The 17,081-nt window shown below is 45.5% G+C and overlaps 1 protein-coding gene across 1 annotated transcript in view; it reads right to left on the bottom strand.

The window, feature by feature from the left end:
• Positions 1-953: 953 nt before the first annotated feature.
• Positions 954-17,081, bottom strand: part of LOC311320907 (receptor-type tyrosine-protein phosphatase eta-like) — a gene marked incomplete at its 5' end in the record, with an annotated part of 28,220 nt that continues 12,092 nt past the window's right edge. Inside the window, 28 exons of the mRNA XM_084452774.1 lie at positions 954-2,325; positions 2,560-2,695; positions 3,090-3,250; positions 3,471-3,587; positions 3,730-3,864; positions 4,127-4,200; positions 4,660-4,750; positions 4,863-4,965; positions 5,154-5,162; positions 5,360-5,404; positions 5,520-5,607; positions 5,693-5,817; positions 5,912-6,263; positions 6,397-6,696; positions 7,074-7,328; positions 7,833-8,108; positions 8,368-8,631; positions 8,847-9,113; positions 9,312-9,578; positions 9,813-10,070; positions 10,263-10,526; positions 10,650-10,913; positions 11,084-11,332; positions 12,027-12,299; positions 12,522-12,782; positions 13,109-13,381; positions 13,610-13,867; positions 13,995-14,255. Coding sequence (XP_084308900.1) covers positions 2,167-2,325; positions 2,560-2,695; positions 3,090-3,250; positions 3,471-3,587; positions 3,730-3,864; positions 4,127-4,200; positions 4,660-4,750; positions 4,863-4,965; positions 5,154-5,162; positions 5,360-5,404; positions 5,520-5,607; positions 5,693-5,817; positions 5,912-6,263; positions 6,397-6,696; positions 7,074-7,328; positions 7,833-8,108; positions 8,368-8,631; positions 8,847-9,113; positions 9,312-9,578; positions 9,813-10,070; positions 10,263-10,526; positions 10,650-10,913; positions 11,084-11,332; positions 12,027-12,299; positions 12,522-12,782; positions 13,109-13,381; positions 13,610-13,867; positions 13,995-14,255 — 5,585 coding nt within the window. The 3' untranslated portion in view covers positions 954-2,166. The remainder of the gene's footprint in view (positions 2,326-2,559; positions 2,696-3,089; positions 3,251-3,470; positions 3,588-3,729; positions 3,865-4,126; positions 4,201-4,659; positions 4,751-4,862; positions 4,966-5,153; positions 5,163-5,359; positions 5,405-5,519; positions 5,608-5,692; positions 5,818-5,911; positions 6,264-6,396; positions 6,697-7,073; positions 7,329-7,832; positions 8,109-8,367; positions 8,632-8,846; positions 9,114-9,311; positions 9,579-9,812; positions 10,071-10,262; positions 10,527-10,649; positions 10,914-11,083; positions 11,333-12,026; positions 12,300-12,521; positions 12,783-13,108; positions 13,382-13,609; positions 13,868-13,994; positions 14,256-17,081) is intronic.

The following is a 17,081-nucleotide window of genomic DNA, read 5'->3' as shown; positions in this document are numbered from 1 at the left end:
CACAAACTGGACTGGACTGACAACACTGAGGCCCTCAGTGAGGCTCTGAGGCTCTGACAACACTGAGGCTCAGGTCCTTCGACGTGTGCAGCAAGCTGCTGAGGATGTTCTACCAGTCTGTCGTAGCCAGCACACTGTTCTTTGCTGTCGCCTGCTGGGGAGACAGCATTAAGTCGGGGGAGTCAAACAAGCTGAACAAGCTGGTGAGGTGGGCTGGCACCATCGGGGGGGCAACAACTGGACAGCCTGGAGTCCACAGAGAGGAGGATAATGGACAAACTAAAGTCTACTCTAGACCCCCTTCCATCCCCTCTATGACGAGATGTGGCAGATGGGGAGCACCTCCAGCAACAGGCTCCTCCCACCCAGGTGCACTATGGAGCGGTTCAGATGTTCCTTTGTGCCAGCAGCCATCAGACTATACAACAGTGCCTGAGCATAGACATATGCACGTATGTTTACTAGATATACCCAGACAGCCTGGATGTACTGTATGTATGTATGTATGTATGTATGTATGTATGTATGTATGTATGTATGTACAGTATGTATGTATGTACACTCCTTGACTTATATACCTGTGTAGTTATATATATTTATACTGACTGAATGCGGGTACATATATCTCTTATTCTATTCTTGCCCCCCCCCCTCTTATCTAGTGTCTTCTTTTCGCTACTCTTTATTTAGTGTCTCTTCTTTCCAACCTCTGTGATTTTCAATGCTGAAACGCCTAATATACCCCTGGGTGGATCAATAAAGTCTTATCTTATGATAGTGATTGGTGTTGAGGACAAGAGTGACGCAGCAGGACCTGGAGGTCAACAGCTCACAAAGACCACAGACACATCTGGAGAGAAAAAAGTGCAACATCTTTAATCCCATTTTGTTGACAGATGGAGATTCACAGACAGTTCATCTTATTTTTCCTCCTTTTGCATTGTACCAGCAAGCATTTCACACAGAATTTTAACATCTTATCCTACCTAACAACATCCGATAAAAATAGGTGCTTTAAATCCTTATAGAAATAAACATATTTCATAGTAAACCAGAGCACATTGTCATACATAGGCAGTAAAACAATCAGCAGTGCTGTACAGTGGCTTTCAGAAGTCTCCAAGTGTACAGTAGAACTACAGTCATAACAGAACGTACCCGCCTCATGGAAAAATCTGCCCTTTAGGAACTGGGAATAAAAAATGTCCTCCTATGGTCGTAAAATCAGAGGAAAGTCTATAGATAGAGACAGCAGGAAGAGACATACTGTAATATGGGATTTTCTTTCTTTAACATCAGTGGCCTCTGAGTTCAAAGATTTGAGAGGCAGTGCAGAGGGCTGGACATACACTCTCACACACAAACTGACACAACATTTCCATTGTAGTTGTTGTCTTGTTACTTCAATAGCATTTACACCAATAGTAACACAAATCTATGTAGAAACAATCTAAAACAATCTAATCTAAAAAGCTACAGTGTTAAATTTCAACACATCCAGTGCATTGAGCAGAACAATACATACAGAAGCCCAAAAGATTGTCGTGGCCACTGTCACGACAATCATAATATGATCAGAGGCTGCCAGAGAACGTCCTGGCTTATAAAAATTAATGGAATTCTGCCACCTAGAGGACAATGCCAGAAGTGTGAAGGAGGTCAGAGACAATGATATTCAGGTATATTCTATTCAAGATGCAGGCTACGTGATAAAACTCTCAAAATTTCTCTTACTGCAAATGAATGACCAATGCACCATTAAAACTATACAGCATTCACATCATGTTTCCTGAGCATATTAATTCACCATAATTAAAAGCATCACAACTATAGCAAGCAGGCAGATATCCAAATGTTTCAGCAATACAAAAATATGTAAATATAAAACTCAAATAAGATACAACTGTATATACATTCTCCTTTTGGTCATTGAATATAATTGTGCATCATCAGGCTATCTACAGTTGCCTTCCTTATGATCATACTTTTCCTCCAAATAAATATTAGAAAATGACAAGTGTATGTAACGACACAGACAAATAAATACAGTTTAAAGACTTTCCCTTTCTAAACTCCTCTCAACCTGAAACTGGAGGAAGTGGGTGGAGGAATGGAGTGGAGGGGTGGAGGAGTGGAAAGGTGAAGGAATGAACAAGCTGCAAGTTCCTATGCATTGTGGAAGCCATTTTTTGGTGAATCTTTCCTTGGTTCCACGTTCCCGTAGATGGTGAGGGCAGCCGTGTTTTGGTAGATTAAATCCACATTGGTCCCAGTTCTGGATCTGATGATGTCCATGGCACACTGGTTTAGGAACACATACTGGTCCTGCAATAACAAAACACCACATTCAGTACCATGATTATTATTATATGATTATATGAATCCCATGATTATAAACAATGATATGTAATGTCCGAATCCTCTCATAGACACAGATGATAGGGGGCTCTGTGTGTGTGCGTGCGTGTGTGTGTGTGCGTGCATGTGTGTGCATGTGTATGTGTGTGTATGTGTGTATGTGCATGTGTGTGTGTGTGCATGCTTGTGTGGGCGCGTCACCTCTGTCTGCACCATGAGGGGCCGGTGCATACGTAGGTCATAGATGGTGCCATACACATCCACTATGCTCTCCCTCTCAATCTGGAAGATCATCCTGTCGATGGCTATGAAGGTCCCTGTGCGGCCCACACCGGCACTGCAGAGGGAGGGGAGGGACGGACGCAGAGAGAAAGTTGAGTCAATAACTTTGCTTGATCTGCACTGATTTGTGTTTGCTTGTCTGTCTGTCTGTCTGTCTGTCTGTCTATCTGTCTGTCTGTCTGTCTGTCTGTCTGTCTGTCTGTCTGTCTGAGTCTACAGTATGTGTGTGTACAGATACAGTAGGTGTGTGTGTACAGTATGTGGTAACGTGTGTGTGTGTGTGTGTGTGTGCTTGTGCATGCATGTGTGTGTGGTAACATGTGTGTGTGTGTGTGTGTGTGTATGTGTGTGTAGGTGGGTGTGTATGTGTACGTGCATGCGTGTGCACAGGTACAGTAGGTGTGTGTACATGCGGTAACGTGTGTGTGTGTGTGTGTGTCCCAGCTCACCTGCAGTGGACGATAGTGGGGGAGTGGCGGGAGTACTGGTCCATGTGCTCCCTGACCAGGTGTCTGAAGTTGATGAGCAGCTCGGTGGTCTCCGGCACGCCGTGGTCTGGCCAGGCTGTGAAGTGGAAGTGACGCACCGAACGCGTCTCAGCCGTCTTCACCTGTCCACCAAACACAAACACACACTCACTGCCTGTTTGATGCTAAACAAAGACTACAACGTTGTCAGTTGGTTAGCTTTATTGGTCGTATTATGTCCTGATCCTAATTTGATAGAATGCAAGGATAGTTTTTGCCACATATACTGTAACTACAGTAGATGTTATAACATGTCCCATGTTTGCCATTCAACCGCCATCGCAAACTATCAGTTCAACTCACATTTTTGATATCAAAGTCCCTGATGGTCCAGTCTTCAAGGGGTATTTCAGAGGTCGTTGTCACGGTGATATTCCCAAAGTGCTTGCTCTCAGAAGGCCAGTATTCCTCACATTTGACCTGAGAGAGAAAAACAAGTATGAGACAAGCAGTTTGTGTGTGTCTCTATTTGTGAGTGCTAGTGTAATGTTCAGGTGAGTGTATATGTGTGTGTGTTTGTGCCCATGTGTGTGTGTGTGTGTGTGTGTGTGTGCATACTCACTCGTCCCTGTTCGTTGCAGCGGGTCAGCATAACCAAGGTCTGGACATTCTTCTCCCAGATCATCCTCCAGAACTCGTTCACCGTGACGGGCAAAGGACCCTGGGCTGCAATAAACTCCTTCCTGGAGTTGTAGCCCTGGCAACAGAAACAGAATATAAACATCCACTCCACCGGCGGCGCCCCAGTTTCCCCCCCACAGCAGAGTTAACCAGCTAACTCCCTGGTTCTGTTCACAGCAGAGTTAACCAGCTAACTCCCTGGTTCTGTTCACAGCAGAGTTAACCAGCTAACTCCCTGGTTCTGTTCAAAAGCACGTTGATCCTGGAAGGTCAGAGTCTGGACAGAAGCCAAGCTGAAGCGATGAAGCCTAGAGCGTTGATGATGAGTCAGTACGCACCGGGATGTAGTTAGCATTGATGTAGTCATCAAACGGATTTCCGTGGATGGAGAGTTTCACTCTAGAGGAATCATCTACAAAAAGAGGGGGAATGAATGAGGACCAAATGAAAATGGCAGAGAGAGAGAGAGAGAGAGAGAGAGAGAGAGAGAGAGAGAGAGAGAGCCTACTGTTTCCTGTAGAGGCTTTCATCAAGAGGTCATTTACTATATAGAGTGATCAGGATCTAAGGGATTATACACATTATCTGTGATCCTATGTCCCTGAGGTACGAAAATTACTAAAGAGATGTTAACAGACTGTGGATTGTATTCTACGGTATCTATTGTATTGCAATTGATCCTGTTTTACCTGTACATACCGTAGATTAGATTACAATAGATTATGTCATACAGTACTGTAGTGTAGAGTCCTTCTTTGGAACAGTGAGGATGGAGGATTAGATATGAGAAGCCATGGTAGGAACAGTATGATTAGAAGGGGCAGGAGTGCAGGGGTGGTTGTCATCGAGTTGGGGGTCAAAGCTGACTCACAGGGCAACACATTGGCGTAGCGATTCTTAGTCTTATTGTCTTGGGCCTCAGCACTGTTCTTAGCCTGGGCGGTGCCAACAGGTTTCAAGTCCTACACACACACACACACACCAACATTTACAATGTGTTTAAAAAAAATATTTAAAAAAAAATAGACATTGACATTGTTTTTACAGACTAAGCTTTGGGCAGAGGTCTGTTACCTCAAACTCTGCAGCAAAGCCACAGTTGGAGTCAGCTTTCTGCTTCTTGTAGTAGGCCTCATAGTCCTCCACCCTCACAGGCACATTTCTGCTCACAGAGACACAAAGAATATCTCATCTATGGTTATGATATCCATATTATACTAGTAAAACAGCAATACTATTGTACAGGATACTCTCAATCTGGAGTGTCTCTTTCTATATACAGACCTACCCAACCCATCATACAGTGGACACAGAGACTGGGTGATGGATATGAATATGAATTCATACATATGAATCCATACTTACACTTTAGCCCTAGAAGACACAGAGAAAAAATCAGGAAAACTGATTTTAAATGTGATCAGCTGTTTGAGTTTGGATCAATCAATCAATCAACCAATCAATCAACCAACCAATCAACAAATCAATCAATCAATCAATCAATCAAAGCCAGTCCACAGTTGTTCAAGTTTAAGATCCGTTTTTCAAGATAGGGGAAAGATCAGACTCACCTTATGGAGGGCATCTGGATATCTGTTTCATCCTTCTTCTTCATTCTGCAAAGAGAATGGACATTAAAGGAGTCAAACTAACATGACCAAGAGAAAAACAAACCTGTGATTCATGATTATGATGATGATGATATTGATGATGATGATGATGAGGCCATACCTCCTCCAATAGATGATGAAACCGATGGTAATGATGAAGAGGGGGATGAAAATTCCGAGCGCTGTCCCAACAGGGATACCAATGAGGTCTTGAAAAGAATAACAACAGACACATTATTCATTACATCATAAACAGTTGGCTGATAGACAGTGTTAATGGGAAGTCAGTGTTACCTCCGGGCTTCGCTGGCAGGACTACAGGTGCGTAGAGGCCGGTTGCTGTGAAGAGGGACGTGTCCACATTCAGAAGCCCGTTGCTTGATTGGATCTCCATCAGAGTGAATATCACAATTGCATACCTGTAACAATAAAAATATACAATTAAAACAGTCTCTTCCATTGGGCCAGACACCTCTTAGTTCCCCCTTCTTCAAAATAATGGTCTGGCCCTACCTGTACTTCCCCTTGGGCTTCAGATCCCCGTTGGTATAGCCTTTAAAGGACTCTCCGTCCCCTATGTCCACATACAGGTGGTTCCCTTCTCTTCGGCTGTCGGGGTCATTCTCTTTCAGCGTTGCCAGGTATGCTGCTGAGCCTGTTTGCCAATCTTTGTGGGTGTTCACCAGGTACTGTTTGAGGTTACTGCTGAGATCGACCTCGCGATCAGAGGTCACCAGCACACCAAAGTGGGTGACTGGTCCGTTGTTGCTGTCCAGGAGGCTGGCGTTGATCATAATTGAGAACTTGTTGTATTCCCTCTGATGCACCATCACCAGAAGCACATAGTCCTTTGGGATAGGTGGATCTTTGAGAAAGCACAGAGGAAACAAGCAGTCATAGATAGCCAAGGTTGGAAAATAAGATAGCATTGGAGCATTACAGTATGTAGGCCGTCTGTTCTAATCCACATCTGATATCTGTGAGCAGAGAGTTCGTACTTGTGATGCCGGTCTTGACGGTGCAGTCCTGGACCGTGCTGGGCTTGCCACAGCTCTCAGTCCGCACCCCCACTTTATAATCGGTACTGTGCCTCAGTCCGATGACGGTGTGATGGCAGTCTCGGTAACAGGGGACTGTAGTTGTGTCACTCTTGCCCGTAGTGCCAGGCAGGGGGTGCAACGGAGTTGCGTTGATCGTGAAGTTGTTGTATCCCCCCCTAGGTGGGCCCCAGATTAGGTCGAGTTTGGCCTCAGGATTGTTAGGAGATTCGCACCGCAGGTCGGACACGGGGCTTGCATCTGCAGCACAGCAACGTTCAAACAGAGACGGGTCAGAGTCGGGGTGGGGGGAAGTGGGGGGTGGGGGGTGGGGGGGTGGTAGCGGGGGCGGTTATGGAGGGGGGCTCAAGCCAGCTTAATGATGATAATAGAGCACATTGTGGAATACCTCTGGTTGATTTAATTAAAAAGCTGTACTGTAAAGAAAGAGATTCCGTTTATTGCAGCCAAGTGATCCAAAGACCCGTAAAGATACATGGCAGATCAGCTGCCAGGCAGTGGGAGAGACAGAGTGAACTTGTCAAGGGCACCAGACACTCATTTATACATATATTTCTACTTGTGCAGTGGTGGTCACTATGAGCTTACTTGTGCAGTGGTGGTCACTATGAGCTTACTTGTGCAGTGGTGGTCAGCCACTGGGGCTCCCTCTGTTCCATCATCTGTCTCCGTGGTAACGGTGATGCTGTAGGGGCTACCAGGAACCAGACTGGAGATCCATAGCATTTCATACCTCACTGTTTCATTCTGGGAAAAGCCAGTGGAGTTGGTCCAGGTCACCCTGTAGTTTAGTTTAGCCTCAGGCGTCTTCCAGGTCAGCATGATGCTTTCCTCTGCAGTGTCAGCAATCAGCCCATGGATACTCTCTGGCCCTGGTCGATTAGAAATAAAGACATGGTCAATGTTGGTAAAGTAGCAGGCATAATAATTGGAGGTGTGTGCTTGGGTGTGTGTGTGTGTGTGTGTGTGTGTGTGTGTGTGTGTGTGTGTGTGTGTGTGTGTGTGTTGTGACATTCTCCCTGGGAGGTCGGCGGGAGGCTGTCACAAGGGCGCCGGCCACAGTAGTCTTTGGACTCAGTGAGTAGCGGACCGTCTGCTTGGCTGCCTGACATTCTCATTTTTTGTGTCGTGCTTAACGTTTATTTCCCCGTAGGAGCCAGAGCAGAGCCCCTGTGAGTAGAGTGAGCCTGAGGCCCTTGGAAGTCCCACCCCACAACGGATGAACTTTCCAGTTTGCCTTTTTGAACCTGTTTTGTTGAATGCGCTTAAATGTTCACTGCCTGGACATTGACATTGGTTATCCCGACTCGGGAGTTTGCAGTGTGTGTTTGTGTGTGTGAGCGTGCTACTATATGTGTCGTGCTGCGGCTACCTACTTGTTGTGATCCAATTCCTCCAGACCGCCTCACTCTTGAAACCGGACGGCCCCATTGTTGCCACAGAGATGTTGTATGGAGTTCCTGAGGACAGGTCACGTATGGTGGCGTTGAGCCTGGTTGTTTGGAGGTTGTTTTCCTCTAAAGGAAGCGTTCCTGTGTAGTTCACAATGTAAGTGATGGAACTGTTGGCCATCAGAGGGGCTTCTGCCCACTTCACAGAGAGGGAGCGGGTAGTCTTCTCCAACACCTCTATGGGCCCTGGTGGGTTTGGGTCTGAGAGGGACATTCCAATAACAGATGTTAGATATGACTGATCCAATGTCACATAGACTCTTTACCAAGTTCAAGAAACAGCTTTAACATGCTTTATGAATACCCGGGCACTTTGAGGATGACTCTTATCGGTCACTGTAGTCACAAACTGTGCATGCAGATAATAGCTTTCTAAATTGCTGTACAGTAATACATGAATGTATATACAGTACGCATGGGTGTCAAGGCTCTGCCATTCCAGGCCCTCCGTCATACTCACAGGTTGCCGTGGTAACGAGCCCCGACCGCGCGCTGAAGGGGCCGCTGACGCTTAACACCGAGGCGCCGTATTCTCTGGCTGCTGATAGGCCGCTGAGCTTGAGGGACGTCACGGAGGAGTTGAGGCTCGTTGGGGGGAAGACCTGGTGGGTGCTGAGCAGGGAGACCACATACTGCTCCACATTCCCCAACGGAGGGGTCCAGAACACCAGCACCGAGCTGTTGGTACCATTGTTAGAAATGCTGGCCTGGACGGCCTCCGGTTCTGGGAGACAGGAGAGAGTGAGGACAGGAGGGAGAGAAGGGGGGAGGGAGAGATGGGAAGGGAGAATGAGAGAGAGAGAACGTTGAGGGATAGGTGGTGGAGAGAGAGAGAGAGAGAGAGAGAGAGTCTCAGGTTAATTCATATCTTTCAAATGTAGAACAAGGGATATAGAAAGAGAGGCACTACCTCAAAAAGTATTACAGGTGAGATCTCACTTGTGTACTGGGAGGCGCTAATGGTGTCTCCCTCTATGCCGTCCTCTGCCCTAACGGAAACACTGAACGTGCAGTTGGTTCCGGGTGTGAGTCCTGGGATGGTGGCCTCTTCGACTCTCACTGTGTGGTTAACGGGGCTGGACACACACGCTGTGGTCAGAATACGGTAGGTATAACCACTCTGGTACTGGAGCGGTCTGGTCCAGTTCAACTGCACAGCGGTTGTGTTCACTGCCCTAGTCAACAAGATCACGATGGAATCCGGTCCTAGAAATAGAGAAGATCAAGATAATCCTTCAGATTCACACATGGAGCTGCATGCAAAACTGCACCAGGAATCGGTTTTGATCCCCGATGGCTTTGTACTATATAGTGGTTCGGTTCGAATTGGTACTGTATATGCTTTTAGTTTAAATGGAGGACAGGACATTAAATGGAAACACGTAACACCTCATGAATACGTACGTGTGAAGTAAGACACTGTCACAGGAGTTGCCGTGGTGCCATCCGTCGTTGTCGTGGTGACAGTGAAGGTGTAGTTTGTCCCGGACTGTAGTCCAGAGATGGCTGTTGTGTTGATGTTGACGGTGACAGAGGAGAAGAGGGAGCCATTGGGGTAGGTGACCTCCACCTGGTAGGAGTAGTCCCCCTTGCTGTCCCGCTGACCCCACTCCAGGGTCACTTGGCTGGGGGTGATTCCATTCTCGGTCAGCATGCTCACAGAGTACGGCCCTGGAGGGATGGACAGCAGAGATGACGGGCAGTATAGTCACACTCAACTGTGGCAGTGGTATCTGTAGAGAGAGGTGTACTCTGTGGGTTAATACACTATGTGTGTATGTGCGTGCGTGTGTGTGTGTGTGTGCTCATATTCGTGGCTGTACAGTACGTACATGCAGTATGTGTGTGTACTGGCAGGTGTGTACCTTACGTGTGTGCGTGTGTCCATGTTCGACAGACACTTACTGGTGTAGTTTGCCGTCATCACTACTGTACTCTTGTAGCCAAGCACGCCCACCGTTGTCACGGCGATGGTGTAGAGTGTTCCCGAGCGGAGGTTCTGTAGCAGGGCCTGGTTGTTGGCAGTCTGGTTCGGTTGGCCAGAGTTCAGCTGCACAGAGAAGTTGTACTGATCCAACTGCATATGGTCCGGCCGGGGCCAGCTGACGTGGATGGATCCGGTGGTCTGGCTTTCGATCACGATGGGCCCAGGAGGGTTGGGAACTATGAGATAAACAACTCGTTCAACGAGGACGCTCAAATCGTGCACAGCAACAAGCTGAGATGAAGGATTCACTGAATTGAATTCAGTCTGTATACTGTTTTTTGCTACAAGCAAACAGCACAGATGCGCCATTTAAAGTGTTGAGTGATAAGTACTCTACGGTGGTGCCTGAACCGCGGTGACCGACTTACAGGTTGCGTTTTGAACTTCCACTGACTCTGCCGTGCGCGGCCCGCTGTGAGCGATAACTTTCACACCATACAGCTGCCCTGGTTTCAGGTTCTGGAACAGGGTTGCCAAGGGCTGACCAGCAAGGACGCTGGCGTTTTTTTCCTGCACAACGCCTCTGAGCAGCTGCACCGTGTAGAGGTCCACTTTCCCCTCCGCCGCTGACCAGGTCACTGCAAGGTCGGTCGTTGTTCCTACAGCAACTATGTTTGTCGGCATCTCAGCTTCTGAATTGGGGATGGAGAGAAAACATGGATGTCACTTGGTGAAAGCAATTTTTTTTTACTGAGTGTCCAGTACTCAGTAATAACAAAGACTGTGAAAAGGAACAGGTGAGAGAGGAACCTTACTTGTGTGGCTGGATACGCTTTCTTGGTCAGACTCTACCCCCTTCACGACCGTGAACACATAGAAGGTGTACATGTTCCCAGGGATGAGACCGGTGAAGGTGTAGGTCTCCACCATGGTCGATACGTTGCGGACCACAGAACTGGCATTGTAGACGATCAACCGGTAAGAGTACGTTGGTTTGTGGTCACCCTGTTTCAACCAGGTCACCTCGATGGTGGTGGTGTTCAATGCCTCAGCCGTGAGGTTAGTCACCTTCTTTGGCTCTGCAGGCGAGACAGAGCAGATGGATATGCACTATAGTTGAGTGGGTGTAGCAGAGGTGGTTTGGAACTATGCACTTTTATAATGACCTAACTCTGTCTGAGACTTGGAAGTTCAAAGTGCAAGGATGCCATCTTGGTCTAATGGTAGATGATTGGGAATAGCTACTTACTTGTGTAGCTGAAAGCTTGTTCTGCTGTTGCTTCACTTCTTTGTGCTACCGTGGAGACATTGAAGTGGTAGCCGGTCCCTGGCTGTAGGTTATGGATCACAATGCTGTTATTGAAGGTCGTCTCATTGATGTCAGTGGTTTGGACTCTGTAGGTGTAGTAGGCCTGGACACCCAGAGGTTCAGCCCACTCCAGCATCACTGAGGAGGTGGACACAGGGCTGGCTCTGAGGTCCAACACTGGGTTGGGTACTGTCAGAGACAGAGGCAACAAGACATGAGGTTTCAGCGACACAAAGGTCTCATATGTGAAAGGTCACAAAGGTGATCTGCAGGGGTTAAAACAACCTACCTAGACATTTTTTTTACCAGCCAAAAATAAAACATTGCTTTTTACTATTGGAATTTGCTAGTACTATTTAGCATGCCATCTAGGTCTCATATGTGATTCTCAATCAATATTATAGCAGTGTGCATAAATAGTACAGTTGTAATATTAACTGTACAGTACTAGCAGGGTCCAAAACTCACTTTTTGGCTTTCAAGCCAACTGGCTGATGAATGAAAAAATGTACCTGCCAGACAGATTTTTCTTTTTTACCAGCAACTGACTATTGAGTTAATTTTAACCCCGGATGATCTGTATACATAATTCAACATGACATGACAACATGACAAGACAATGCGTAAAGAACTGAAATCTTCTCAGTTTGCAATCTCCATGAGCAAGTCATGATCAGAGATCCACATTCCTTGAAAATACCGTAAAAAATGAGTAATCTTTAGAATTAACATTGATTAGAATTAATTGTCACTCTGATGACAAGATATACTGACTGGGCATTGTGTGGCTGTCTTTGGACAGTTACAATGGCACTCATACAGTGTTTGAAGATAACTATTTCATCACTCATACAACTCAACATGACTCATGTTCTATACTCACAGGTGTAAGAGGATGTCTGGACAAACATGCTTCGTAGATCCTGGGGTCCCACTGTTTCCACGGTGATAGTGTAGAGTGTTCCAGAAGCAAGGTTGGAGAGAACAATCTCATTTTTTGAGGAGGACTTTTTCTGTGCTCCACTCCCTGTGGAATTGTAGGTGATAGTATAGTTGATGTTTGGGGCTGTCTCCATAGCAGTAGGGGTGGCCCACTCCACAGTCAGAGACGTGTTGGTCTTATGAGGGACAAAGATGTCTCCCGGAGGATTGGGAACTGTTATGAAGGGAGAGGAACAAGGGTCACAGATGGACACACACACATGGAAATACACACCCACACATAATACCTGTTAAAAGCACAAACACACGGACACACGGAAGCATGCACATACAGTACACCTACAGTACACAAACACACACACACACACACACAATAAAACAAAGAAACTTCAAAGATTACTACGGGGTGTACAGACCCCTGGCTGTGATAACTTACCAGTGGCTACCTGTGTCTCGTCAGACAGGTGGCTGAGGTCTCCAGCCACAGCAAGCACAGTGACTACATACGCTCTACCAGGCAGGAGCTGGTCGAAACTGGCCTCTCTGTTCTCAATGATTTTGGTAGACTGAAAGTTCAGCACTTTATTACATAAGCTCACGTTGTAGAAGTCAACTCTCCCCGTTGGAAGGGTCCATCTCACATTAAGGTGACTGGTCCCTCGAGCCACAACCTCAATGTCCTTGGGTTTCTCAGGCTCTGTCAATGGCACAATCAAAGGGTTCAGTTCAGTGACAGTGAAGACCAAACTAAAGCAATAATGCTTAAGAGGGTGCTTGTTATGGCCGTCACTGGCATGACGCTGACGCAGTCACCAGCGTCAGCATCATTAAGGAATGTACTGTGTTTCTGGTCAACTGTTAGGACCAGAAACAATGGACAGATTACAATTACTGGATTTCTTTGCTGTAACAATTATGAGATTCCTTGAATTTTGAGTGGATTTGAATTCATGCAGTATGTCAATGGTGTCACCTCCTTGGAAAACTGTGGGTGCAAAAAGCTGAACGAAGACTTGGACTTACTGACAAAAGAGGTTGTTTTGGTGCCTTCTCCCACACAGAGACCACTGCCATTGCCAACCGCTGCAGTCACTGTAAAGTTGTATTGGAAGCCAGGAGTCAGCCCAGTGACGTTTATGGATGTGTCGGTTGTATCTGTTGTATTCCTGATAAATCCATCTGTCCTCTGGTGCTCTACTCTATAGAAGGTGCTTTTTCCATCTGGCTCAGTCCAGCTCAGAGACACAGATGAAGTTGTGATGTCAGAGACAGAGAGGTTCCTGATAACTTCAGGCTCTGTGGATGCAAGAGAGGGGCAGTTTGGAGGGAAAAGGGTTACTATTCACTGCTTGCATTATTAATACAGCACAAATGACCACACACATTTGACAAAATACCCCAACCACAGCTGTATAAAAAAATTATTGTTGAATGATTGACATTTGGGGGGTTAATCGCCTATGCTCAACTTGCACTCGTCAGGTGTGGTGGTTGGGGAGGCGGTGGTGTATAAACCAGCCTTACTGGTGTACAGGCTGCGGGTGTATGGGGCTCCCTTGGTAATGTTGTCCTGGGCAATGGCGATGACCTTGAGGGTGTAGAGAGTTCCTGGGATTAGGCCAGGTATGACAGCAGAGGTCGATGGAGTGAAGAGGGAACTCACTGCCCCTCCCTTGTGCCACTCCAGCTTGTACCCTGCTGTCTGCCCCGCCGGCCTGGTCCAGCTCAGCCCCAGCGAGTGTGTGTTCACATCTATGAGGGGCGTCCCAACAACACCAGGTTCTGTTGGAGAAAGAGAGCAGACAGGAGGACGGAGAAGAACAGGAGAGGGGAGGGCATGAAGTGTGAGGGGAAGATGTTTGGAGGCAGTGGAGAATGACAAGTAAACTTGACAGAGGCACACACTTACTGGCGGCTTGGCTTTTAATGAAGCCAACCCCTTCAGTTGTGTTATCTGCAGCCACTGCAGTGATGGTAAAGCTGTACTGCACACCAGCAGTCAGTTCAGTAATGTTAAATGACGTCTCAAATGTAAGTTGACTTCCATTGGAAACGCCATCAGTCCAGTCTACTCTATAGAAGGAGCTTTTTCCTTCTGGCTCAGTCCAGCTCAGAGACACAGATGAAGTTGTGATGTCAGAGACAGAGAGGTTCCTGATAACAGCAGGCTCTGTGAGTGCAAGAGAGGGGCAGTTTGGAGGGAAAATGGTTACCATTCATTGCTTGCATAAGGCTCAGAGAAATAAAGACATCAATTATGGAGTCAAGGTGAGTAAAACAAAAAATGCTTACTTGTAAAAAGGGATTTGTAAAGACTCTCTCCTTCAGTTATGTTATCTCCAGCCACTGCAGTAACACTGAATGTGTAGTTCACTCCAGCAGTCAGCTCAGAGATGTTAAATGACGTCTCAAATGTAAGTTGACTTCCACTGGTTACTGCATCAGTCCAGTCTACTCTATAGAAGGAGCTTTTTCCATCTGGCTCAGTCCAGCTCAGAGACACAGATGAAGTTGTGATGTCAGAGACAGACAGGTTCCTGATAACAGCAGGCTCTGTGAGTGCAAGAGAGGGGCAGTTTGGAGGGAAGACCACATGATTATTAATATATACTTGATGTTGTGATGTCATAGGCTTTGTGTGTGCAAGAGAGGGGCAGTTTTAGAAGGAAACTCAAATTATTATGTCAACAACATTTTGCATTGTTTCAATTAAAAATACCTAACTCAAGCTATCACCGATTCTTTCCTATAGGCTTATATCTATTGGAAAGAAATGTAATAAGAATTTACATTCTGAATAAATATTTAAAAAATGTTGTACCACAACTTCTAAAACAGACTTACGTGTAAAAAGAGATTTGTAAAGACTCTCTCCTTCAGTTATGTTATCTCCAGCCACTGCAGTAACACTGAATGTGTAGTTCACTCCAGCAGTCAGCTCAGAGATGTTGAAAACTGTTAGTTTAGTTGTTTCATTCCTAGTTTCACTGCCTTCAGTCCACTTTACTCTATAGAAGGAGCTTTTTCCATCTGGCTCAGTCCAGCTCAGAGACACAGATGAAGTTGTGATGTCAGAGACAGACAGGTTCCTGATAACAGCAGGCTCTGTGAGTGCAAGAGAGGGGCAGTTTGGAGGGAAGACCACATGATTATTAATATATACTGTACTTGATGTTGTGATGTCATAGGCTCTGTGTGTGCAAGAGAGGGGCAGTTTAAAAGAAAAACCAAATTATTGTGTCCAAAAACACTTTACATTGTTGCAATTAAAAACACCTGATTCTAGCTATCATCAATTATTTCCTGTAGGCTTGCATCTATTGGAAGGAATGAAATAACGAGATTCTTCAGTCTGAATGAAAAAAAAAATGGTATCACAAGTTCTAACCCAGGCTTACTTGTAAAAAGGGATTTGTAAAGACTCTCTCCTTCAGTTATGTTATCTCCAGCCACTGCAGTAACACTGAATGTGTAGTTCACTCCAGCAGTCAGCTCAGAGATGTTAAATGATGTCTCAAATGTAAGTTGACTTCTACTGGTTACTGCATCAGTCCAGTCTACTCTATAGAAGGAGCTTTTTCCATCTGGCTCAGTCCAGCTCAGAGACACAGATGAAGTTGTGATGTCAGAGACAGAGAGGTTCCTGATAACAGCAGGCTCTGTGAGTGCAAGAGAGGGGCAGTTTGGAGGGAAGACCACATAATAATTAATAATTACTTAATACATCATTCATAATAATTACTTAATTATTAATAATTAATTGATGTTGTGATGGCAGAGGTTCTGTGTGCAGGACAGGGGCAGTTTTAGAGGCAAAAACAAATTATGTCCAAATATATTTGGCATTAGTGCAATTCAAAGTACCTATCTCATGCTATCACCGACTTTTACCCGCAGGCTTACAACTTTTGGCAGGAATTAAATAACATGAAACTTCAATCTGAATAAAGACTTATAAAATAAGGTACCACAAGTTCTAACCCAGGCTTACTTGTAAAAAGGGATTTGTAAAGACTCTCTCCTTCAGTTATGTTATCTCCAGCCACTGCAGTAACACTGAATGTGTAGTTCACTCCAGCAGTCAGCTCAGAGATGTTGAAAACTGTTAGTTTAGTTGTTTCATTCCTAGTTTCACTGCCATCAGTCCAGTCTACTCTATAGAAGGAGCTTTTTCCATCTGGCTCAGTCCAGCTCAGAGACACAGATGAAGTTGTGATGTCAGAGACAGACAGGTTCCTGATAACAGCAGGCTCTGTGAGTGCAAGAGAGGGGCAGTTTGGAGGGAAGACCACATGATTATTAATATATACTGTACTTGATGTTGTGATGTCATAGGCTCTGGGCATGCAAGAGAGAGGCAGTTTTAGAAGGAAAACCAAATTATTATGTCAACAACATTTTGCATTGTTGCAATTAAAAACACCTTACTCCAGCTATCACTAATTCTTTCTTGCAGGCTTACGTCTATTGGAAGGAATGAAATCACTAAAATCTTCAATCTGAATGAAGACTTACAAAAGAAGGTATCACAAGTTCTAACACAGGCTTACTTGTAAAAAGGGATTTGTAAAGACTCTCTCCTTCAGTTATGTTATCTCCAGCCACTGCAGTAACACTGAATGTGTAGTTCACTCCAGCAGTCAGCTCAGAGATGTTGAAAACTGTTAGTTTAGTTGTTTCATTCCTAGTTTCACGGCCTTCAGTCCAGTCTACTCTATAGAAGGAGCTTTTTCCATCTGGCTCAGTCCAGCTCAGAGACACAGATGAAGTTGTGATGTCAGAGACAGAGAGGTTCCTGATAACAGCAGGCTCTGTGAGTGCAAGAGAGGGGCAGTTTGGAGGGAAGACCACATAATAATTAATAATTACTTAATACATAATTCATAATAATTACTTAATTATTAATAATTTATTGATGTTGTGATGGCAGAGGTTCTGTGTGCAGGACAGGGGCAGTTTTAGAGGGAAAAACAAATTATGTCCAAATATATTTGGC

The sequence above is a fragment of the Borostomias antarcticus genome (genome assembly GCF_949987555.1).
Source record: "Borostomias antarcticus genome assembly, chromosome: 18".
NCBI classification, from domain to species: domain Eukaryota; kingdom Metazoa; phylum Chordata; class Actinopteri; order Stomiiformes; family Stomiidae; genus Borostomias; species Borostomias antarcticus.
Note: the sequence above shows the minus strand (reverse complement) of the source record. Positions and strands in the feature narration are given on the sequence as shown.